Genomic DNA, 27,094 nt, shown 5'->3' on the forward strand with positions numbered 1-27,094 from the left:
AATTACTCTTCATGTTTAAAAAAATCACTAACTTTTCTTTGTTATTTTATATACAAGTAGGAAGCTCTTATTACTCTTCTTTTAACTGAAATATGAAAATAGCAACCCAGTCCAGTATTCTTGCCTGGGAAATCCCATGGACAGAGGAGCTTGGCAGGCTACAGTCCATGGGGATGCAAAGAGTCAGACACAACTGAGCAACAGAGAGTGCACACGCACACGCATGTGCACACACACACACAGTTGGTTTAAATACTGCATTAGTTTCATGTGTACAACATAGTGATTCAGTAGGGTTTTTTGCAGGTTATATTCCATTATAGGCTAATACAGATTGAATATAATTCTCTGTGTTATAAATTCTTACAACTTATCTATTTTATGTATAGTAGTTTGCTAATCCCACAGTCCTAATTTGTCCCTCTCTCCTTCCCTCTCCCCTTCGGTAACTATGAATTTGTTTTGTCTGTGAGTCTCCTCGCATTTTGCATACAGATTAATTTGTATTGTTTTTTAGATACCACATAAATGTGATATATAGTATTTGCCTTTGTCTGACTTATTTCACTAAGGCTAATATTCTCTAGATCCATCCATGTTGCTGCAACTGGCAATATTGTTCTTTTTTATGGCTTAATTATATTCTATTGTATATATACCACATCTTCTTAAGCTACATAGGCACTTGTGCTTGTTCCATGTCTGTTAGGAACATGCTATTAGGAACACTGGAGTGCATATATCTTTCCAAATTAGAGTTTTTCTTTTTCCAGGATATATATCCAGAAGTATGATTGCTGGATCATATGGGAGCTCTATTTTCAGTTTTTTCAAGGAACCTCTATACTGTTTTTCATAATGGCTGCACCAATTTACATTCCCACCAACAGGGTATGAGGTTTCCTTTGTTACACTTTTAAACTCTTAACAATTTTAACATCTAAAATATGTGGTTAAGTATTCTTTTAAGAAAAAAACACTATAGTAAAAAGATGGTCATTCAGATAAATATTCTGAAAGTAAAAGAAATTGCCAAAACCAAAATAAAAAATAAAACCAAAACCAGAGCATAACCTCTATATTAGGAATATTTGAGTTTACTTAATATTTATTTCACTTGTGTGATATTATACATAGAAAACCCTACAGACTCTATCAAAAAAACTATTAGAACTCACCAATGAATTCAGTAAAGTTGCAGGATACAAAATTAATATACAGAAATCTGTTAATTTGTACTTAGAAAGCTATAAGACACTGATGAAAGAAACCAAAGACAACATAGATAGAAAGATATATCATGTTCACTGATTGGAAGAATTAATATTGTTAAAATGACTATACTACTGAAAAAAATGTATAGATTCACTGCAATCCATATCAAAATATCACTGGCCATTTTCACAGAATAAGTCTAAAATTTGTATGGAAACACAAAAGAAATTGAATAGCCAAAACAATCTAGAAAAGGAAGAACAAAGCTGGAAGTATCATGTTTCTTGATTTCAAACTATACTACAAATCTCCAGTAATCAAAACAGTATGGTACTGGCCCAACAGACACATAGACCAAAAGCACAGAGAACCCAGAAACGAATGCACAATAATATGGGCAATTAACCTACGACAAAGGAGGCAAAAATATGCAATAGTGTAAAATCAGCCTCTTCAATAAATGGTGGTGGGAAAACTAGACAGCTACAAGAATCAAACTGGACTACTCTCACACCATGCACAAAAATAAATTCAAAATGGATTACAGACTTAAATATAAAACTGGAAACTATAATATTTCTAGAAGAAAACGCAGTAAGTTCTTTGACGTCAGTCTTAGTAATACGTTTTTGGATGTGTCTCTTCATGCAAGGGAAATAAAAGCAAAAATAAACAAATGGGACTATACCAAACTAATAACTTTTGTACAGTGAAGAAAACCATTAACAAAACAAAAAAGGCTGCCTACTGAATGGGAGAAGACATATGCAAATGATATATCTGATAAGGGGTTAATATCCAAAATATACAACGAACTCATACAACTTAATATTAAAAAAAACTCATTTAAAATTGGACTGAAGATCTCAATAGACATTTTTCCAGAGAAAACATACAGACAGTCAACAGCTCACATGAAAAGATACTCAACATCAGTAATCATCACCAAAATGCAAATCAAAATCACAATGAGATTATCACCTCACACCTATAGAATGACTATTACCAAAAAAGACAACAAAGAACAAGTGTTGGTGAAGATGTGGAGAAAACAAAATCCTGGTACACTGTTGGTGGGAATGTAAATCGGTGCAGCTGCTACAGAAAAGTGTGGAGAGTTCTCAAAAAATTAAAAATAGGTAAATCAACTATACTTCAATAAAAATAAATATTTTTAAAAATCAAAGATAGAACTAACCATATGATCAAGCAATTCAACTCCTGGGTATTAAAAAAAATAGACACATCCCTTGGTTTGTTGCAGCATTATTTACAAGAGCCAAAATATGAAAGCAACCTTATTGCCCATCAATAGATGAATAAAGAAGTGGTGTGTGGGTATGTGTTTTTGTTGTTGTTCAGTAGATAAGTCGTGTCCAACTTTTTTGTGACCCCACAGACTGTAGCACACCAGCCTCCTCTGTCCAAGGGATTTCACAGGGAATCAATACTGGAGTAGGTTGCCATTTCCTTCTCCAAGGAATCTTCCCAGGGATCAAACCCTCATCTCCTGCATTGGCAGGCAGGTTCTTCACCACTAAACCACCCAGGGAAGCCTGTGTGTGTGTATGAATATATACATATATAAAATGCTATCATCTGGCTAACACCAGCCATAAAAAAATGAAATCCTGTCATTTGTGATAACATGGATGGACCTAGAGGGTATTAAGTGAGTGAAATAAGTCACACAAAGAAAGACAAATAATGTATGATTTCACTTATATGTGGAATCTAGAAAACAAAACAAATGAATAAACATAACTGAATAGAAACATAGTTATAGCTACAGAGAACAATCAGGTGGTTGCCAGAGGGAAGGAGAGGAAAGAAATAGTGAGGGAAATTAAAAGGTATAAATCTCCAGGTGCAACACAAGTATGAAATGTGTACACTGTGGGTAATACAGTCAATAACTATGTAATATTTTTGTATGGTGACAGATCATAACTAGACATGGTGATCATTTTGAAATGTATAGAAATACTGAATCACTATTTTGTGTAATAGGAACTAACATAATGTTGTAAGTCAATTATTCTTCAAAAACAAACAAACTCAGAAAAAAAGAGATCAGATTTGATGTTACCAGAGGCAGGGGTAAGGGGAGGGGGGATTAGACAAAGGCCGTCAAAAAGCACGAATTCTAGTTATAAGTAAGTACTAAAGATGCAATGAACAACACGATAAGCATGATTAACACTGCTGTATGTGGCTGGCGACAGTCCACTAAGAGTGGGACACCACTAAGCACCTGAGCACATGGACACACACAGACACGCATACACGTTACACATGAAAGCTGTTAACAGCGTAATTCCTAAGAGTTCTTATCACAAGAAAAAATATTATTTTGTTATTTCTTTAATTTTATATCTATATTAGGATGGATGTTCATTAAACTTATTGTGATAATCATTTCATGAGGTATATAAATCAAGTTATTATGTAAACTGTAAACTTATACAGTACTGTATGTAAATTATCTCAATAAAGCTAGAAAGAAAATAAAAGGAAAAAAGTTACATAAATTATTGCAATAATTAATTCACAATAAGAAATTCCCTCTAAAAAACATACTTTACCCAACAAAATATTCCAAAAAGGAAATAGGTGTTTTATCACATAAAATTCCTAAAACATTCAAATCTTCCTATCAATTGCACAATCACTACAGAGTTCTAAATTTCTAAATTTATATTTTTAACATGATGACCATTAACTATTTGAATATTACTTGAAAAAACTAACATCTTTTTTCCTCAAAATGGTTCCTCCAAGATTTTTCCTGTTTTTCCCAGTAGTATCACCATTCTCAGGCTAATCATTTCAATTAGCACCAGTGGCTACATTTCTCTTTACTTTACCATGGCCATATCTACTCAATGATTAACTCTTATCAATTCTTCCTTTAGCCTTCGTATTTCTCTTTTCTCATATACACCTGCTGTGTTAACTTGCAGTAGCTTAAAATAGTTCTTCTTTCTGTTGCTCCACTCAAATTTATTCAACATATCTTCCTGATCAAGTTCACTCCACAGAGCAAAAATATCTCACTGCCTCTACATTCTCCTTGGGAAAAACTTCCAAACTTACCTTCAAAAGCTAAATTCTGATCCCCAGTTTACATTTATGACCATATTATCTCTTACTAGTTCTGTAAGGAAATGCCTTATTCCATCCTAACAAATTTCATCACTCATCCCTTAAGGTTTCTTCAGGTCATTGTGCTTTAGTTTGTACTAAACTAAAGTAAAACTAAAGTACAAAAAAAAGGGGGGAGGGGTGATGGAATTCCTTTTTAGGCTATTTTATGTACTAAAAACATTCCCATCCTCTATGCCTCCAGACCCAGTCATTCTCTGATCCCTCTAATCTACTATTTTTCCTTCATTTATCTTATATCTATGTGAAATTATACACTATATATAATTAATATACCTTATATAGCAATATGGACAGACATATATATACATATATATGTTTGTGTGTTTATTACCTGTCTCTAATATTATTATAGCTTCATGAGGACAGGGAATTTGTTCTGTTCACTATGTATTCCCAGTACCTAGGAGATTTTTTACTAAGAGATTTACTAGATTTTACTAGGATTTTTCACTATATTTACTAGGAGATTAATAAACTCATTAAATGAATTACTGTATAGCTTGCAAATGCTATCTCTCAGACAAAAATATCTCTTCCTCTGCTGAAACCCATTAGCACTGATAGACAGTATTTTTCATGTAATTTATATGCAACATTGTACTGAGGTAAAAAACTACTCTCCAAGCCTTCATGTAACCCTATATTTAAATTTGAAGACACTCTATATTTAACTTTGGAGAAAAGAAGTGATACATTTTAACACTCTGAGATCTTTATTTTTTTTAAAAGGCTCCTAAGATGATAATACATTTTATCTTATTTGTTATTTGTTTTGGTAACAAAAAATAAAATTAAAATACACCTGGTTAATATTATAATAAAAAAAAAAAGCATGTCCTAAAACATTTTGCTTTATTTCTAAAAATCAGAAAACATGTGCTCAAGTAATTAAACTACCTGCTATGTCATCTACAATCTCCGTATATGTTCTTCTGGCTATGTCAAGAAATTCATTTATGTTAGACCTTACTGCATAGCACTTCTGAGTCCTCATGTTCAGGCATCCCTTCATGTATCTTGCATCATCATTAATTACTGTTTTAATCTTGTCAAGTATGATTCCAAACCTGAAAATCAAATTATAGGTAAAAAGTCAGTTAATTTGTGATTTGAATATGTTAATGATAGCAAATACCATATTTTCTTAAAATTATTGTTAAAAATTATTTTGCAAATAAATAACCAATATATATATGAAACTACATAAGTTAGGACTCTGACTACATTAATTTTAAACTATTTTGTCAATCCTAACTACTTTCCTAAAAAAAAAATGACATCACCGAGGATAATCCTACAATGGCTAATAGATCTCCCAAACTATACATACTAATTGTCTGTGTAAATATAAAAATATATCCCTGAATCACCATTATAAAATTCTGGCTTCATGCTCATTGGCTCAATTAACATTTGCTTATACCATGAGTACTGTGTTAGGCTCAGGGAGTCAAAGAAGAATTAACATATGGTCCTTGCCCTCAGTTGGGGCAAGAGAGACCAAACATATTGTGAGACAGTATAACAACTTACTATAGTGATCATGCAAACTGTAAGTCTGGTAATACCTATTTTCCTAATCTTTTATTTTATTCTGTTCTATATCTATCTGTAATAATTCAGTTATATTATTAACCTCATTTTGTGACTTCACACAAGGTGAGAATCTTGAATAACAGTTTTTAAGTATCATAAGTCTTTTTGGTCAAGAAAGAAGGTGCCACTGCTAAATGAAATACTAAAATTAAACTGTAATTAGATATTACTCAGTATTCATATAACTATTTTTGTTACATTAGGTCCTTATGATTTAACATAAGAGACTAATATATTTTTATACTTGCAAGTTTTTCCATGGAAAATAGCTTAAAAGAGAAACATCAAAATTTTGTATGATTTCAATTTTAAATGCTATTCTAATTGTCCACTAACAAAAATTATGCTGTTACCCTATCGATTGTTATTTATAAAATGTAATATATAAATAAATTTTTAATAAAGAGTCTAAAGTTTTTATTAACCAACGCTTAAGTAATTGTCCTACAGAATACAAATAGAGTTCTTAAATCAGAAAGATCAGGAAGAAAGGAATAATCTGCTATTTTATTAACAGTTGAATGACAAAGACCTCTTATCTTCCAAGGAACCATAATAAGCTCTTAATAAAGGTGTGTTACAGTTCTTCAGAGTAATCTATTAAAGAATAAGATAAACATAGTTAAGGATAATAAATTATGACATTATTGAAACAAAAAATTTAGACTTGTTTAGTACTTTACATTTTACCAAGTACTTACTTGCTTCATTTTCTCATTTATATACTCATAAAAGATATTTTATGTATGTAGATGAAAGCAGATTGTATTTGGTCCATTTTCCAGTTAAAGAGCATATGGCTAAACACTACCATCCACTGGTTTACTACTATGACTTATTTTTCTTGTCTCCTAACTAATCATTAACTTTAAACTACTTATTGTCAATAGTAACTTAAACAGTTATCATTATATATTCTGAGTATTTTATGTATAATTCCAAAATGTGGGTTAAATGTACATTAAACTAAAAAAGTGTTTTGTATGTTGGTAAACAGAGCAACTTCTCCATTCTTATATGACAAAAGCAGGGATTCTTATTTTGTTTAATGGAAACTATGTGTGGTCACTCTTTGAATAAGCAGAAAACAATAGAAAATACAGATAATCTGATTCTTACCTTATTTTAGTTTTCTATGAGACAATGGCAATAATAACTTTTTTTGTTTTTAATAGAAAAATAATATTTATATTCCAACAAAAACAAGTAATTCATAAAAGCATAAAGAAACACATTTATTATTCTATCATACCTCCAAAAACAAGTATTATGGTATATACCCTGTCATTTTTTCATATCAAAAATTTACATCATTATATGATCCTTTTCTCCACCACTTAATACTACATCATAAGCATTAGTAACCCTTCATGGTAAAAATTTTTAATAAGTCATAATATTCCACCTGTGGAAAGCAAATAGTCACTTCCCCTAATTATTAGAGTTCTACACCATGTACAGTAATATAAACAAAGCTTCAATGACCATCACTGGACATAAATATTGGTCAAAATTTCTTAACAGTTCTTTTGAATAGATTTCTAGAATGTTTTGATGTCTGATGGTTTGAACAGCACCAAAACATATGATATATGTCATAGAGCATTCCTATAAGGTATGCATAATTTTTACTCCTACCAGCTGTCTATGAAACTGCCTGTCTCGTTGTTCTCACATTAGCAGTAAGTTGGATCTATTAAGAAAAAAAACTTTGCTTAACTAATTTGCATTTCTTTGACTAGTAGTAAGGTTGAACATTTTTTGATACTACTTGTTAACTACTTGGTTCCATTTTTTTGTCATTTTCCACATTTCCATTGGCACACCAGTATTTTCTCATAAAATTATATAAGTTTTATGATAATAGAAAGATTTTCTGTCATTTGTGATAAAATTTTCCTAACTTTGCCATTTTGACTTTGCCTTAGACATACCAAAGTTTGAAATTTTGTGTTTTATCAAGTATCAGTTTGAGGGGATGATTTATTATACTTCTTTCATTCTAAGAAAGATGACAATACTTTTGAAATATTTTGCCAAATTGTTGTATGTGTGTGTAGTAGAATAAAGTTTATAACAAAATTTTCCTACACTTTTCATTATTTTTTATTTTTAAAAAGTGATTCTAAAAAAAAAGTGATTCGTCTTTTAATTCAAAGTTTTTCAAATGTTTTACACCATATAGAATTTAAAAATAGATGAGAAAAATCACCATTTTGTAACCATCACAGTTACATCAGGTAAGAGTCATTAATAAATACCAAAATCAAGGAGTGAAAGTTTGACAAGGAACAGTAAATTTACCCAGTCTCAAGGTATCTCTCCACAGATTACTTATAACTTTTTAGTGAAGTAATTGATCAAAGTTATTATCACCAGGAAGGAAAAAGTGACATGTGCCTCTTGATACTGAGAAAGATACAACATTGCTCACACAGTACTACTGTCAAAGATGTATAAGCCAAATTTAATCATGAAGAAACAATCACACAAACAGGAATATCCTATTAAACAACTGACCCTTGCTCTTCAAGATGTCAGTATCACGAAAGACAAAAAAAGGCTGAAAAACTTTTCAGAAGTATAAAGAACCATGACATTAAATACAATGTCTGGTCCTCGACTGGATCAGGGTGAAAAAAACAATTACCATAAAGAACAGTATTAGAACAATTGGGAAATGGGAAAATGTGAATACAGTATAGGCTATACATAGTTTACAGTTGATCCTTGAACAATACGGGTTTGAACTATCTGTGCAGATCCACTCATGGGTGTATTTTTTTCAATAGTAAATACTATAGTACCACATGATCTGCAGTTGACTGAATTTATAGATGTAGAACTGCAGATATGGAGGAACTGTGGACAGTGAGGGACTGAGTATATAAACAACAACAATAAGTTATAGGTGGAATTTCAACTGCAGGGAGGGTTGGTGCCCTGACCCTCATGTTGTGCAACAGCCAACTGCAAAAATATTGTATCAGTGTGAAATATCCTGAATTTTTTAATTATATAGTAGTGATGCTATAGAACATCTTTGTTCATTAGGACGTATGCACTTTAGAATGCAATTCATCCTCAAATTGTTTGTTAAGAGTAAATAAAGATAATATGTGTGTGTGCTGTGTGTAGAAGGACAGAGAAAATGGAAATTCATTATACTATTCTTAAAACACTCTAAATGTGAAATTTTTTCAAAACAAAAACTTTTAAAAACTGATGCTAGACATGTTCTGTATAAGACACACACACAGAAATTACCTTTAAAGGATCCACAAGTTCCAAGGTATGTTTTAGGTATATTAAATTTGTTATCTTTGATTCAGCTGCATTAACCTATTCAGACAAAAATTCAAAAGTGGACACCATAAATACTTAATATGTGAATGAATTTTCCTTTTGAACATTCTACACCCACATTTTCCAAACATTTTTATTTATTAACTGAAGCAGGAAAACCGCCTAGGTCTGGGGTCATCAATCCCAGGGCCCCATACCACTAATAGTCCATGGCCTATTAGGAACCAGGCCACATAGCAGGAAGTGACTGGTGGGTAAGCAAGCAGTTTCATCTGAATTTACAGACACTCTTCACTGCCTGCATTACTGTCTGAGCGGTGGTGATGTTAGCACTGGGAAATGGCAACAAATATAGATTATCATTGGCAGACAGGTTTGACTGCAGAGAAGATATATCTATGACATGAAGCAAGCATGATGCGCTGTGCCTAGTCTCAGTCATGTCCGACTCGGAGAAGGCAATGGCACCCCACTCCAGTACTCTTGCCTGGAAAATCCCAGGGACGGGGGAGCCTGGTAGGCCACAGTCCATGGGGTGGCAAAGAGTCGGACACGACTGAGGGACTTCACTTTCACTTTTCACTTGCATGCATTGGAGAAGGAAATGGCAACCCGCTCCAACGTTCTTGCCTGGAGAACCCCAGAGAGCGGGGGACCTGGTGGGCTTCCGTCTATGGGGTCACACAGAGTCAGACATGACTGAAGCAACTTAGCAGCAGCAGCAGCATGTCTGACTCCTTGAGGCCCCATGGACTGTAGCCCACCAGGCTCCTCTGTTCATGGCATTCTCCAGGCAAGAGTACTGGAGTCGGAAGCCTATCCCTTCTCCAGGGGATTTTCCCAACCCAGGGATCAAGCCCAGGTCTCCCGCATTGCAGGCAGATTCTTTACCGTCTGAGCCACCAGGGAAACCACCATAATAAATCAATTGCTTGCAGATTCATCAAAACCCTATCACTGAGTAGCAAGCGACAAGCTGCAGCTGGTGTCAGGCCTTAGAGAGGCAAATGAGTTGATGTACTTCAGTTGCACAGCTGTATCTGGTGGCAGGCTCTAAGTCAGAATCCAACTCTTATTTCAGTCCAAGCATGGGCACACATTATTTTATCTACCACTTCCATCGACACCTCTTTCCCACACTGTGCACTTGTCTTGATCACAGTTTTGGTAAGCCCACAAGCTAACCCTAGCCAAGATGAGTGAAAAAGCAAACCCCACTGGAGAGCTTCTTTGAAAAACGGGAAAGACCCAATGATGAGATAGCCGAAGACTCTAATAAGACTGCCAACCAAAACAGCTGCATTTAAAATACCAAGAGTCCTTCTTAAATTACGGGTTCATTGCAACAGGTGATTCATTCTCCAAGTCTGCTTTGTATAATATGTGGCAACAGGCTATTAATGAAGCCATGAAACCTTCAAAACTGCTTCGCAACATGAAGACTTAGCACCATGCATTAAAAGACAAGCCTTTGGAGTTTTTCAAAAGAAAAAAGTGAACACAAAGAACAGAAGTAATTATTGAAGGCCACCACTTTCTCAAATGTGTCTGCACTGACAGCATCTAAAGATTTTGCATGCTATTAAAAAAACCGAAGATCCTGAGGGCTGTAACTAAGACTGGTGCATCCAAATAAGAAAATAAACTTTTTTTTTTAAAGAAACTACTTCCAAAGGTAAGGAAAATAGGGTATTTATTCATCAACTCCTATTTGGTACTGGTCAAGACCTATCACTGGGGCACTGAGGCAACAACTGATTACTCACTAGTCTCCCTGGGACCAGAGAAAAGTCCTCAGGTAGAAAGTCTTAGCTGCTTGCAAAAAGAAGCCTACCTTACACAAAAGTGACTACCAAGAGGATGTAAGTGGCACACCAACAAGGCCTACTCCACAATAATAATGGGTAAAAAAAAACCAATTACAAAATGGGAAATGATATTTGCAACACACACAATTAACAACAGGTTTATATAAAGAGAACTCTACAAATCAAAAACAATGATAACTCAATAGAAAAATGGGCAAGACTTTCACAAAAGCAGATATTCAAAAGGTCAATATACATATGAAAGCACATTCAACCTCATTAACAGAAAATGCCAATTAAAACCATAATGAAATACTACTATCTACCAACCACTATAGCTAAAATTTTAAACTGACAAGATCAGGTTTGGGAAAAGAACAATAAGACTTCTCATATACTCCTGATGGAAGTGTAAATTAGTAGATACAATAATTTTGAAAAACATTTTGGCAAATATTTTATCATTATCTACTAAAGTTGAAGGCATGCTTAATGACTCAGAAATTCCATTCCTATGTACCCAATAAAAATATGTCCAAAATTCTATCAAGAAACAGATATAAAATTGTTAAGCAATATTATCTCTAATTGCCATAACCTGCCAACAACTCAGAAGTTCAACAACTGAAATAAATAATGGCATATTCATACAGTGGAATATTATATAGCAATGAAACTAAATGAGCTATGGCTACATGTGACAACATGATTAAATCTTACAAACATAATGTTGGATAGAAGAAGCCAGAGATTTAAAAAATATACACTGAATAATTCCTTATATGTAAAGTTTTTTAAAGAACTGGTAAAACTAAGTTATGAAGAAAAATTAACTTAAAGAGTAATTAATAACAAGTGGTTTCTTTTCAGAAGGAGGTAGAAAATAATGAACAGGAAGAAGCAGAAGGAGAGTTCCTGTCTTGTTTTTATGTTGTCACTTTTGGCTGCGCTGGGTCTTTGCTGCTGCACATGGCTGCACCCTGGCTGCAGTGCTGGGTCTCTCACTGCAGAGGCTTCTCCTGCTGCAGAGCACGGGCTCTAGGCTGCGTAAGCGTCAGCAGGTGGCTCTCAGGCTCAGCAGTTGTGGTACATGGGCCCAGTCACCTTATGGACTGTAGGTCTTCCCAGAACAGAGGTCAAATCCCTGTCCCCTGCCTTGGCAGGTGGATTCTTAACCACTGGACCACCAGGAAAGCCCAGAAGGGGAGTTTCTGAAGCACCGGCAGAATACTGACTGGTCATCATGTGAATGTTCACTTTCATAATGCCTAAAGACATTTTTGGCTGTAACAATTGGATTCCACTGGCATCTAGCAGGTAGAAGCTATGGCCCATGCTTAGAAACTCAGCCGTGTCCAACTCTTTGCAACCCCATGGACTGTAGCCCACCAGGTTCCTCTGTCCATGGGATTCTCCAGGCAAGAATACTGGAGTGGGTTGCCATTTCCTTCTTCAGGGGATCTTCCCAAACCAGGAGTCAAATCCAGGTCTCCTATATTGCAGGCAGATTCTTTACTGTCTGAGCTACCATGGAAGCATCTAGTGGGTAGAAGCTATGGATACTACTAAACATTTTAGAATGTTTAGAATGTACAGAACAGTAAAAGAATTACCATCTCAACAAATAAATAGTACAAAGTTGAGAAATTCTGCTGTAGAGGAGTTGCATTACACAAGTACTCTTTTAACCTCTTACGTCACTGGTGATTTCCTTCCTGCTTCTTCTTTCTCTGTCTCTTTTCAATAGCTCCTAACCTTGATAGCATTGAAAAAAGTAAACTGCTATGAATTTTACAGTTTCAAGGTACTAAATGTTGTCCATACCACATGAGCAGGGAGGCAGACCAGACCCTTCCCTACGTGAGTACTCCAGATGAGTATCCAGCCCCAAATGACACCTTAACTGCAGTTTGTAAGACCTTAAACTCTTGACCCACAGAACTTGAGAGGTAATAAATATGTATAGTTTAAGCTATAGTTGAGGTCATTTGTTATGCTGCAATAGAACACTAATTTTGATCCATGGGTCAGGAAGATCCCTGGAGAAGGGAATGGCAACCCACTCCAGTATTCTTGCCTGGAGAATCCCACGGACAAAGCAGCCTGGTGGGCTAAGTCAATGGGGTTGCAAAGAGTTAGAGCAACTTACTGACTGAGCAACTTACACACACACATACAGTCTCTTTACAGTTTGCTTTTTCAAAGCGAAGAAGAGAGTCTCACCAAGGAGAATTGGGAGACAACTCTCTATTAGCCTTTTGCATTTTTGCACATCTAATGAGCAAAGGCACTGACTGCCTTTGCTCAACATAGACTTTTAAAGGATATTTGTATAGTGAATAGACTTGAAAGATATATTGTCTACTTCTAGGGCAAAGGGTAGGTTTGCTCATGGTTCTTGAAAATAAAGATGGGGCCTCCCTGCAGAATAGCAGGCAAATATGGTTCAACCCCTAGGTTAAGAAGATCCCCTAGAGCAGGAAATGGCAATCTACTCCAGTATTCTTGCCTGGAAAATTCCATGGACAGAGGAGCCTGGCGGGCTATAGCCCATGGTGCTGCAAAAAGTCAGACTCAACTGAGCAACTGAGCGTACATGCTTACTGCCCATTAAGATTCAGGTTCCCTAAGATCAGCAGTTCTCTCCTGTAAAACACTGTATGTGCAGGTGTCACAAAGCCTTCTTCACATCACCCTGTTGGAAATGGAGCTTGGGGAACCAGTGCAAGAAAATGTTGATATTCTGGCTGTGGCTATTGTTATGAGTATAAAGTCCTTTTTCTCTGATCTAGGAGTCTGTGTCTTCTGTCAGCATTTATCAAACTGTGTCAGGCTAACTTGTCACTTTGGAAGTAGGGTAGAATATCATATCCCTTACAGTTCCTGATAACACTATGAAGTAATTGCTTTAAAAAACAACAACAACAACAACAACAACAAAATCTCAAAATGAATTCTAAATTCCTTTGGATTAGAGACTTACTTCTTATTATTTCCCTAGCACTCACCACAGTGCTTGGTAAAATAACTTGTTGAATTAATTAAAGAAAGAGCCATGACCTAGATACTCTTTACAGCAGTCTGAAATCAATGGGAAAAAATTAAAACTTAGGTAAAACTTGAAAAAATTATTTAATATCAAAGTTTTCAAATGTGGGAGGAAGTACTTTGGATGTTTTATAATGAAAAATACAGACATTCTTAATGAAATATATTAAACAGTAAGGTTATAAAGACTACATAAAAAGAAAAGACATCTGGATTAATTAAAATAAGAAGTTTAAGTTTGATTTTCAATGAATACTTATGATTGGAAAATAGGCATTTTCTAAAAATCAATGTTCTTAACAGAAAATATAAGAATTCATCTTGGGTTAAAAATTTCACACTGGAAATTTTCAGAGAATATTGAGTTCATTCAGAAGGTTAAGCCAATCATAAAATTCAACCAACAGAACATTTAGTTCATCCACAAGTTTAAGCAAATCATGCCATTTAACCAGCAAAAGTCTGAACTAATTTAGTAAATATTGTGTTTAATTAAGATATAGATGCTTATATTAAATTACTTTAAAGTCTCATTTAAATAAATCTCCAGATGGTTAGAAAAATATCAACTGAGAAACAGTATAAGGAAGACTGAAATTTATGAATTATGTATGAAGTCAATATATTGCATAAGTTTCCTTAAAAGTTAGTAAATCTCATCTGAAAAGTATTTTTTTAAAAAAACCTCCACAAAGGACATATGTGCTGGTTAGGAAAAATTTACAACTATGACTGGTCCCCCCAAAACTAAAAAAGATAAGTAACACTGGCCCTTAATAACCTTATGGAGCTAGTTACAGATTGCCTTTTCTGGACAAGAAGAAAGATTTTAGATTCTCAGTGTGCAGAATTACCTTATACCAAACCCCCTGGCTTTTCTAAAATCTGATAGTCAAATTGATTACAGAAGCTGGTTAGTTAATCACAGATATTTCCCAGAGAGCTAGTTAGCTAAAATGATACTCCTTTCTTAACAAAACCAGAAATGATCTAATGCAAAAAATATGTATAGCTGACCCTTGAACAACACAGGTTAGAACTGCATGGATCCACTTAAATTCGGATCTTTTAAAATAAACACATACGTGTACTGGAGATGTATTTTCTCTTCCTTACGATTTTCTTAACATTTTCTTTTCTCCAGCCTACTTTATTTAAGAATACAGTATAAAAACATATTGTACACAAAACATGTATTAAGTAGCTACTTATGTTATCAGTAAGGATTCCAATCAACAGTAGGTTATCAATAGTTAAGTTTAAGTGAAAGTGAAAGTCACTCAGTCTTGTCCGACTCTTTGTGACCCCATGGACTATTACAGTCCATGGAATTCTCCAGGCAAGAATATTGGAGTGAGTAGCCTTTCTCTTCTCCAGGGGATCTGCCCAACCCAGGGATCGAACCCAGGTCTCCCACATTGCAGGCCAATTCTTTACCAACTGAGCTATCAGGGATAGTTAAGTTTGGAGGAAGTAAAAAATTATATGAGGAATTTCAATTGTGCAGAGGGGTTAGCACCCCTAAGCCTGATGTTGTCCAAAGGTCAACTGTATATTACTAATTCTTATAGCTCGTGACACTAAAGCATGTATATGTATGACTATGTAATTATACTACACATTACACATTACACAATGTGACAACAAGGAGACTGCTCTCAGGCATAACCTGATAATTAATTCTTTCCTATAATAAAACTGAAACAAAGTCTTTGCTTACACACAGCTGAGAGTTGAATTGTATCCCCCTCTAAAAACAGATATTTTGAAGTCTAAACACTCAGTACCTCAAAACGCAGTCTTATTTGGAACTAGGGTCACAGAAATAACTAGTTAAGCTGACATCATATTGTAATAGGATAGACTCCTAATTCAATATGACTGGTTTCAAATAAAACAGCCATGTGAAGGACTTCCCTGGTGGCCCAGTGGTTAAGAATCCACCTGCCAATACAAAGAACGTGGGTTTGATCCCTGGTCCAGGAAGATCCCACATGCCATGGAGCAACTAAGCCCATGAGCCACAACTACTAAAGCCCATACACCCTAGAGCCCATGCTCTGCAATAAGAGAAGCCACTGCAATGAGAAGCCTATGCACCACAAGAAAGAGTAGCCCCTGTTAACCACAATTAGAAAATGTCTGAGTGCATCAACAAAGACCCAGCACAGCCAAAAACATAATAAACAAATAAGAAAAAAAAGATAGCCACGTGAAGACACAGACACAGAGAGACCACCATGTGATGAAGAAAAGAGAGATTAAATGTATATAGCAGCAAATCAAGGAACATTGAAGATTACCAACAAACCACCAAAAGCTAGAAACAGGTAAGAAAGGATTCTCCTACAGGTTTCAGAGAAAACATAGCCCTGCCAAAATCTTGATTTCAGACTTCTACTCTCCAGACCTACGACAATAAAATTATAGTGTTTTAAGCCATGCAGGGTATAGTATTTGTTTCAGCAGGCCCAAGAAACTAATATTAATTGTAAGTACAGAGTAGCCATTTCCTATTCCTATATTGAGTTGCATTTTTTCTGTGTTAAAACATGTCATTCATAAGTAAAACTGTTACTTAAGACAATTTTCATTTGAAAATACCATTCAAAGCAGGACATCTGGCAAAAGATCATAAGGGCTAACTGGTGCTTTGGGTTTATATTAATAATTGATTACTCATTTTTAAATCTCTGAAAGTCTGAAAATATTTGATGGCTCCAAAAACACTGCTAAACCAGTACAGAGGTTAAAAAATAAAGGTTAATGACACATGTTAACAACAACATATTCAGAAGTAAAGTGAAGAACCCTCTCTATATATTCTGTTGAGCAGTTTTTTAATTGGATGTATTCCCAGCTTGTGTTATTTTTGCTTTTGTTGCCACTACTCTATGGTTCTTATACCACATGAGAAGTGATGCAATATTATTTGAAGGTAGACTGAATTCAGCTAAAGCTGTATTCTATAAACCTGAAAGCAACCATTAAAATAAAAAAACAATGAACTTAGCCAGTAAATCAACAGAGGAGTAAAATGGGAGCATAAAAATATCCATTTAAACCAAAAGAAGGCAGAAGAAAAGGAAAAGAGAATATAGGTGAGATAAATGTAAAAAAGTACCATAACGGCAGATTTAAATTGTAACATACCAATAATCTCATTAAGTACAAATGAAATAAACACCTAATTAAAAGTTCATTCAAGAAGAAACAGGTAACCTGAATAATTCAGCATTGTATCTATTTAAGAAATTGAATTTATACTCAAGAATCTCCCTACAAAGAATAATTCCAAGTTTTAACAGCTTTATTTGTGAATTCCACCAAACATTTAAGGAAGAAATAATATTAACACGAGTTATACACAAACACTATGAGAAACTGAAGTGGAAGGAATGCCTCTAACCTCATTGTACGGTATCGATTAATTTTGTTTCAGATTTCAGTTGTTCCAGGTTACCTGTCATTTGTATATATTGAATTTTAAAGTGTTTCAATTATTTAAGGAAACTCCCAATTCTCCTCCTGTCCAACAGCCAAAACTTTTCCATATAATGATGTTTTTATTATAAATGAACCTTAAGAGTATTTCCTCTACAATATGAAAAGGTTTCCTAAATATAGATAAGCCTTCAATGGTTTTGCAAAGTAATCAAATTTCAAATAAAATTCTGATACAGGACTTCTTTCCTTTTTAAGCACCTGAGCAAAAATATGCAGGTGATTCTTGAACAACACAGGTTTGAACAGTGCAGGTCCACTCATAGGTGGATTTTATTCAATAAATAGAGTACAACACAATCCAATTGGCTGAATCTGCAGATGGAGAACCCTTGGATGCAGAAGGCTGACTGTAAAGTTACATGCTGGTTTTCGACTGCATTGGGGTTGGGGAAGAGGCTGCCCTAACCCCCATACTGTTCAAGGGTTAACTGTAAATATATTTCATTAGAGTAAATATTTCTCAATTCACTTTAAAGAGAAATGAAAACCATCTATTATTTTCTTTATAGAATGTGCCTATAGGCACTAAGTATTTAAATTTGTAAAAATCCAAAGCCTTGTTTCCTATTTAAAGGTTAAGCATACTGGAAAACTAACTAATCAAACTTTACATAATGATCATCTTTTAAAGGACCTTGGAACTAACATAATTTTTATCTAGTTTATTAAGCAAATGTCTTGTAATCCAAGGTTTTTGAAAACTATGTCCAAACTCTTTAAATAAATATTTGATAAATGAAATATGTCAATTCCTCAATTAATAAACTGTTAAGTATATCATATATGATAACACATTGAGGAGAAAAGCTTCCTTTAAAAAGGCATAAAAATATTTCAGATAGTAATGACTAAGTACTTTTCCAAAAGACTTTAATATTTTCCAATTGTTACATCATATTAAGACAAGTTATATCACATAATATATAATAAAATAACATGTATACATACTGTGTCTTGCTTTGGAATTTGAACTAAAACAGAAAGAAGTTGCTCTGTATCAAGAAATCTTGCTATAACTGAAATAAACAGAAAATATGAGTAGTTAAACTTTATGTTACAGTTTAAAATATAGAGTATATAAAGTATTATCCCCAAATAATAATATAGCACAATTTTACCTTCAAATACCAGTTTTAATTGTCTTCATCCATTTTACATTTACCAGGAATAAAATAATAAATTCTAGTGTTCTTTTCCTAACTTTGATTACTCAGAATTTGTCTTCAAATTTTGACACTTCAAATTTTGATCACCCCTTTCCTTCTTGAAACTCTACTGCTCTGACTTATAGATGTTGCTTATCATAATTTCCCACTTTTTTTATCTCTAACTTTTCTTCATGATACTTAAAAGGTAAGATTAAAAGTCTAAAAGCATCGGTCAACCACTAACCATGTAACTTTCCAGGAGTTACCTAACTTCTCTGAACTTTAGCTGTTCTCATCTTTTAAAGATGAGATGGCTCACCAAAAAACTAAAAATAGAACTACCATATGATCTAGCAATTCCACTCCAGGGTATATATCCAGAGAAAACAAAAATACTAATTCAAAAAGATACAAGTACCCCTATGTTCACAGCAGCATTATTCGTAATTGTGAAGATATGGTACCTAAACGTCCATCAAGAGACAGTGAATAAAGTTGTGATACACACACACACACACACATGTATACATGTATACACACACAATGGAATACTACTCAGCCATAAACAAAAACAGTAAAATTCTGTCATTTGTGAAAACATGAATGAACCTAGAGGATATTACACTTAGTGAAATAAATCAGGCAAAGAAAGACAAATAGGTATATGTGGAATCTAAAAACTAAAACAAATGAGCAAATATAACAAGACAGAAACAGACTCACAGATACAGAGAACCAACTAGTGGTTACCAATGCCGAGAGAGTAGGGAGGAGGGAAAAGAGGTCGATGGGGGATTAGGAGCTACAAACTACTATGTACAAAATAAGTAAGCTATAAAGCATATGTTATACAGCATAGCAAATATAGCCATAAATTTGTAATAACTTTAAACAGAGTATAATCTATGAAAACTTTGAATCACTATGTTGTACACCTGACACTAATATTGTAAATCAACCATATCCCTCTGAAAATAAATTAAATTTAGGAACTTCCCTGACAATCCAGTGGTTAAGACTCTGTACTTCCAATGCAGGGAGCACAGGTTCAACCCTGGTTGGGGAACTAAAATCCTGCATGCCACAAAATTTAATTAACTAATTAAATTTTAAAAAGTTTTTAAAGCAGAACATGAGACATGATATGTTCAAGTAACTAAAAGAAGTTCAATTATACTAGAAGAGGGCAGAATGAAAAGTGACAAGTAACAAGAGGTGCTGTGGGAAATGAGAAAGAAAGCCATCCAGAAGAGTTTGGGTTTTATCCTAAAAGCATTAGAAGAGGTTGAAAGATTTTATGCAAGTGGGTATGTGGTAGCCCTGCAAAGATTTCCACATTCTAATCCCTGGAACCTTTATATATGTTATCTGGTAATGGGGACTTTGAAGATGAGATGACGTTTAAGCTTCTTGAAATGGAGAGATTATTCTGGATTATTTGTTTGTCCCAAAGTAATCTATCACAAGAGTCCCTCTAAGAGAGAGGCAGGAGGATCGGTCAAAGAGAGAAGATATAACGACAAAAGCAGAAGCTAGAAAATAGAGAAGAAACTATTCTCCTGGTTTTGAAGACAGAGGAAGAGCCATGAGTCAAGGAATGTAGAAGGCCTCTAGAAACTGGAAAAGGCAAGGGAACAATTTTGCCCCAGAGCCTCCAGAAAAATGGACCCACTAACAAACTGACTTTCATCCAGTAAAACTGATTTATGACTTTCAGAATTATAAGATAATTAATTTATGCTGTTTTAAGCCTCAAAATTTGTGGTAATTTGTTACATCAATAGGAAGAAACTAATAAAGAGTAATATGTTCACATTTATAATTTCAAAAGATTACTCAGGCTCCAATATAGAGAAAAGACTATAAAGAACAAGGCTGGAGGACAAGGCCAAATAGAAGGCTGCAGAAATAAATCAGATTATAGATAAATGGTACCCTGGGCTGGAGCAGCAGCACTGGGAATAGAAGCTAATACCTATAAGAAATATATAGAAAAGAGACTTTATATTTGATGATTACTTTAATTTGATGATTACTTTCAGAGAAGGTAAGTGTCAAGAATGACTTCTGGTTGGTCATCTGGTTTGGTTAAGAGCTTGGATGTAGAGCTATCCTTTGAAATCAAAAGGGACTGATTTAGAAGGAAAGATGGCACAGTCTGGATACATTAAATCTGAAGTGATTAAGAAAGATCTAATAAGTGCTCAGTAGGCAATAAGATACTTGGGGCTGAAGGTCTGTAAAGATATCTGGGCATGAAATGTAAATTTGGAAGTTACAGGTATGTGAATGTATGCAGGTCAGGAAACAACGGTTAGAACTGGACATGGAACAACAGACTGGTTCCAAATAGGAAAAGGAGTATGTCAAGGCTGTATATTGTCACCCTGCTTATTTAACTTATATGCAGAGTACATCATGAGACATGCTGGGCTGGAAGAAGCACAAGCTGGAATCAAGATTGCCGGGAAAAATATCAATAACCTCAGATAGGCAGATGACACCATCCTTATGGCACAAAGTGAAGAGGAACTAAAAAGCCTCTTGATGAAAGTGAAAAAGGAGAGTGAAAAAGTTGGCTTAAAGCTCAACATCCAGAAAACTAAGATCATGGCATCTGGTCCCATCACTTCAAGGCAAATAGATGGGGAAACAGTGGAAACAGTGTCAGACTTTATTTTTGGGGGCTCCAAAATCACTGCAGATGGTGGTTGCAGCCATGAAATTAAAAGATGCTTACTCCTTGGAAGGAAAGTTATGACCAACCGGGATAGCATATTTAAAAGCAGAGACTTTACTTTGCCAACAAAGTTCCGTCTGGTCAAGGCTATGGTTTTTCCAGTAGTCATGTATGGATGGGAGTGTTGGGCGGTGAAGAAAGCTGAGTACCAAAGAATTGATGCTTTTGAACTGTGGTGTTGGAGAAGACTCTTGAGAGTCCCTTGGACTGCAAGAAGATCCAAACAGACCATCCTAAAGGAGATCAGTCCTGGGTGTTCACTGGAAGGACTGATGCTGAAGCTGAAACTCCAATACTTTGGCTACCTCATGCGAAGAGCTGACTCATTAGAAAAGACCCTATTGCTGGGAAAGATTGAAGGCAGGAGAAGAAGGGGATGACAGAGGATGAGATGGCTGGATGGCATCACTGACTCGATGGACATGGGTTGGGTAGACTCTGGGAGTTGGTGATTGAGAGGGAGGCCTGGCGTGCTGCGATTCATGGGGTCACAAAGAGTTGGACACTACTGAGCGACTGAACTGAACTGAACTGGATGATATGACCAAGAAGATGGGTAAATCATATAAGAAAATACAAAGTAAAAAGGCAACCTAAGACATAGTTTTGAAGCACCATAGCATTCAGGGAATGAGTAAAGGAAAACAAGCCTAAAAAGAAGACTCAGAAATCTTTCTCTCTTCCATTTGAAAGGAAGGACTCTGGGGTTTTCACTCTGTTACCTGAGCAATGACAGAACTTTCTAAAGACATTCCAAGACGGTCTACAGTCCTGCAGTCTATTTGTAAATTATAAAGATAACATTACAAGGGAGATGGACAGTCATAAACTTTTTAAAGAAGTGAATGACAGAGCTTTAAAAAAAGGAAACTCCAAAGAAGTAGGAGGAAAATCGAATTGTATAATCACAGAAGCAAAGAAAGGCAGTAATTCAATAAGGAGAGATTTTGGCAGTACCAGAGAAGTTGGATTTCAAATAGAACTGTGTGTATGTTAGTCGCTCAGTCATATCTGACTCTTTACGACTCCATGGATTGCAGCCTGCTAGGTTCCCCCGTCCACAGGATTCTCCAGGCAAGAATACTGGAGTGAATTGCCACACCCTTCTCCAAGGGATCTTCCTGACCCAAGGATAGAACCCAGGTCTCCCGCATTCCAGGCAGATTCTTTATTATTTGAGCTACCTGGGAAGCCCCAAACAGAACTAATATGTGCCCATTAAATTTAACAACAATGAGACTATGGGCAAATGTCTTAGGCTTGGTTCTCCAAAAAGAGACTCTGAAATGAGGATTTATATGCAAGTAATAGATTAAGAATTTGCTTCCATGAGAAACCAATAGAGAAGAGAAGGACAGGAAAGGGAAAAAAAGCCAAGCAAAAGCATAATTTCAGGCAAAATTCTATGGAAGGTAACTTCAGTTCATGCTGTAGTAGAACTTCTGGACTTTAAGTTACATTCATGGTTATTGCCAAAACAGTGTGAGGCAGTTAGGCTTTCATATTCCCACACTATTCAGTCATTTGAGGGCCCACAAGGCACATTTGACCCTCTCTGCTTAGCGCACAGCCCTCCAATACCTGAGGGTAGACCGCTAAAGAGAGTCCAGGTGCAGGCCATTAGCAGCAAAGAACACAGAGCAGGGAAAGAGGCACAGAGAAAAGTAAGAGAGACCCAGGGGAATACGGACAGAAAACCAACAATGTCTGCTACACTGACCTTGACAAGAGAAGTCTCAGTACAGTAGTGGGCACAGAAAGAGGACTGATTGAAATGAGGTGATGAGAGAAGACAGTATGTGCATAAAATTTGTTTTTCAACAGGTGATGAATGGTAGAATAGAGATAAGATGTTGCTGTAGACCACAAGGGTGACCGGTTAAAAATAAGCCTTTTCACACCTTTTCCAAAGCCTCACAAAATACACAGGAATACATAGAAAAAAATGAACTTAATCAGCAACATTGGAAATGCAGTCACAGTCAGTATAATGTCAGAATTTTGAAGAAATTATACTAATTAAAAGATATTTAGAATTGGACTGAAGAAACCTAAAGACTCTAAATGCCTTCTAGATTTTCATGTACTTCAGTTTAGACCACCACAACAATGGTGGGGATACAGAAGACAGATCAAGTGGCTAAAATCCAGAAACTAGACTAGGATCAGTGCAGATAAACTGCCCTTCCACTTAAAGATTTAACAAAAAAATTGCACTGCCATGCCAGTGAATAGGTGCCAAGGGCAATTCTATTACCTCATGAGTTGGATTGCATCTCCGCAAAAGAAATTTTGTAATCCCAAATCCTGGTATCCAAATGTGACATTACTTGGAAACTAGATCTTTGCAGATGTCATCAAATTAAGATAACATGATTAGGATGAGCCTTAATCCAACAGGACTGGTATCATTTTAGGAAGACATATATTTTTAATAATTTGCATTTGTAAAAGTAGATGATATTTACCTGACTGAAGTCCAAAAAAGAGTTCCTCATCTTGAAGCAGTTCCTGAACACAATCTAATCTCATGTTAATGGTTTCAACATCAACTAGAGGTTCTAATATATTAGAACGAAGTCTTCTACTTCCTCCAGGAGTCTTAGTATAATTTAGAACACCAAAGAGTGTGTGATTATTCCTTTAAAAACACAAGTTAGGAAAATTTCATTAAGTATACAAAGGAGAAACCAATAAAACTGTAATTTAACTTTTTTAAATGTATTTATTTTAATTACTCTACAATATTGTGGTTTTTGCCATACACCAACATGAATCAGTCATGTGTGCACATGCATCCCCCATCCTGAAGCCCACTACCACCTCCCTCCCCACCCCACCCCTCTGGGTTGTCCCAGAGCACCAGCTTTGGGTGCCCTCCTTCATGCATTGAATTTGTACTGGTCATCTATTTTACATATGGTAATACACATGTTTCAATGCTATGCTCTCATATTGTCCCACCCTTGCTTTCTCCCACATAGTTTTAAAATAATCCTATAATCTACGATAGTGATTCTCAAACTTTCATATTCATACAAATCACATGAGGATTCTGATTCAGTCTGGGATGAGGTCTGATCATCTACATTTTAAATAAACTCTCAAGTATGCTGTCAGTCAGTGAAGCACACTTTGATTAACCAGGATCTACAGCATCTTCTTGCATTAGTGAAGGACTTTTTCTTCATAGACCAGTTACAATACTCAGACTAATATAAAATGTTCTAGTCCATGGCATTCTATCAATAATAACAAGATATCAATAATACATACTTAAGGGGGAAGAGAACTTTACACTGATAAAACATGTATTTTATATCATCACTCTGTTCTAATTTATGAAGTTAGAGAATTATAAAAGAGAAAGAAAATAATATCAGGTACGGAAACTATTACAAACAAACAGGACTGTACAGAGAATGACAAGAAGGGTTGCTTTAGTTAGGTTGGTTGAGAAAGACCTATATTTATAACTGACAGTTGAATTAAGACATACATACCAAGATGATGATGAGAGGGGAATAATTATGACAATGATGGTGAGAATAGCTAATATATTGAACACAAAGTATATGCCAGGCCTTATTCTAATAAATGTACATATATTATTTAATTTTAATAACCATGGTATGAGCTAGATACTATTATTAACCACATTTTATAAGGGAAGAAACTGAAACACAAAGAAATTAAGTAATTTGCCTGAGGTTTCCAAATAAATGAACAACAATAATAAAAGAGTTATCAGTTTAAAGGGGCAAAACAGAACAGCAATTTAAGCCCAGGTAGTCTTCCTGGTGGAGAAGGAAACGGTAACCCACTCCAATATTCTTGCCAGGAGAATCCCACGAACAGAAGAGCCTGGCAGGCTACAGTCCATGTGGTAAAAGAGTCAGACATGATTTAGCAACTAAACCACCACCCGTCTTCCTGGCTCTAGAACCAGAAAGATCAAGGTTGGTGGAGCACTGCAAAGTAAGAATTAAGGGAAATGAATAAAGAAGTTGAAAGAAATCAGAACAAAGAAGTCCTTGTAGGCCATGGTAAAGAGTCTGAATTACATTCTAAAGGTAATGGGAGCACTAGAAGACTTTTAAGCATTAAAGTTTCAAGATGTAATTTCTGGTTTAAAAGGATCACTTTCTGGCCACTAGGTTGAGAACAGACTAATTGTAGGGAGAGGAAGAAGACAGAGAGACAAGTTAGGGGCTATTATACTATATAGTAGTCCAGGCTAAAATGATGGAGGTATGGATTAGGGTTGTGGGGGCTTCCTTGGTGGCTCAGCAGGTAAACAATCCACCTGCAATGCAGGAGACACGGAAGATGCAGCTTCAATCCCTAGGTTGGGAAGATAACCTGGAAGAGGAAAGGGCAACCCACTCCTGTATTCTTGCCTGAAAAATCCCATAACAGAGGAGCCTGGCAGGCTGCAATCCAAAAGGTCACAAAGAGTCAGACACAACTGAGCAACTGAGCAGTGAAAGTATGGTGTTAAGTTTGTAGACTTGGAAATTATAAGACAAGACCCAGAATATGAATGTACTCTAAAGGCTGAGTCAAGAGGATTTACTGACATAATGAATTTGGGTTAAGAGAAGAAAGGAAATAACAATGATTTAAATTATCAGACTATCAAATTTTTGGTATATCAATTTAAACATTTTTAAGAAATTACTCAAATCAAGCCCTGGCTAGGAGTCGGGAGAAGGTTATCATAGGTAAGTCACAGGTATAATTTTGAGAACTTGCTTTTGCAGGAACAAGAGAAGTAGGGAGCACACCTAAACCTGCCATTTGCTATAGAAATCACAGGTGGAAACTATACTGAACAAGTGACAAGTCCATAGAAGCATTAGAGCTATTCAGATAGTTCAGTAGGTAGCATGCTCATCTTTCAACCTAATATTCTTTGGTTTAAATCAGGGAAAAGACCTCAATTTCTCCTCTCAACTCCTATGAACTCTTGGAGGTCAAATATCCTATCATTTAATATATAGCAGAAACTCAAGCAATGTTTGATGGTGACAATGGTCAAACAATGATTATGAAATGTGCCAAAGTAAAACTGAGTATAAAACCCTTTGTAATAATTACCAGCCTTAGTTATTGACTGTCTATGTTACCCTATGTTATTTTAACTTAGAAAGTCAACAATAGAGTAGTTTATTCAGGTATTATTTTATCTTTTTCCAGGCAACAGAAAAAATATTACTTATTCACTAAGCTGGAAAGGAAAAACTACTATTAACTACATTCTCCTTTAAAAGGTTATAATTTTAGATCACCATTATCCAGTGGAACTGCAAAGGTACAGAGGTCACTACACTGATGGATGACAAAAAGTACTATATACAGTAATATTCCTACTTTACTAAAAGTAGTACCAACAGTACCTAGATAGATCTAAACTGTTCTTGAAGACTGAAGTAAATAATAAACAAAATTAGATATGTCTGGAGATTTCATATAGTGGAAAGTAAAGCCAAGATAAGATAAGAACGCACAAAGCAACAGAAATATTTAAACACTGCAGCTCTGAAACTGGCACAAGC

At 35.2% G+C, this 27,094-nt stretch overlaps 1 protein-coding gene across 1 annotated transcript in view; it reads right to left on the reverse strand.

Annotated features, from left to right (window-relative positions):
• MSH4 (mutS homolog 4) overlaps positions 1 to 27,094 on the reverse strand; it is a 90,466-nt gene that overhangs the window by 36,018 nt on the left and 27,354 nt on the right. Inside the window, exons 7-11 of the mRNA XM_043460944.1 lie at positions 24,005 to 24,177; positions 18,597 to 18,664; positions 9,247 to 9,321; positions 6,512 to 6,576; positions 5,281 to 5,450 (exon numbers count right to left, since the gene is read on the reverse strand). Coding sequence (XP_043316879.1) covers positions 5,281 to 5,450; positions 6,512 to 6,576; positions 9,247 to 9,321; positions 18,597 to 18,664; positions 24,005 to 24,177 — 551 coding nt within the window. The remainder of the gene's footprint in view (positions 1 to 5,280; positions 5,451 to 6,511; positions 6,577 to 9,246; positions 9,322 to 18,596; positions 18,665 to 24,004; positions 24,178 to 27,094) is intronic.

This window comes from Cervus canadensis, chromosome 2 (genome assembly GCF_019320065.1).
Source record: "Cervus canadensis isolate Bull #8, Minnesota chromosome 2, ASM1932006v1, whole genome shotgun sequence".
Taxonomy (NCBI): Eukaryota; Metazoa; Chordata; class Mammalia; order Artiodactyla; family Cervidae; genus Cervus; species Cervus canadensis.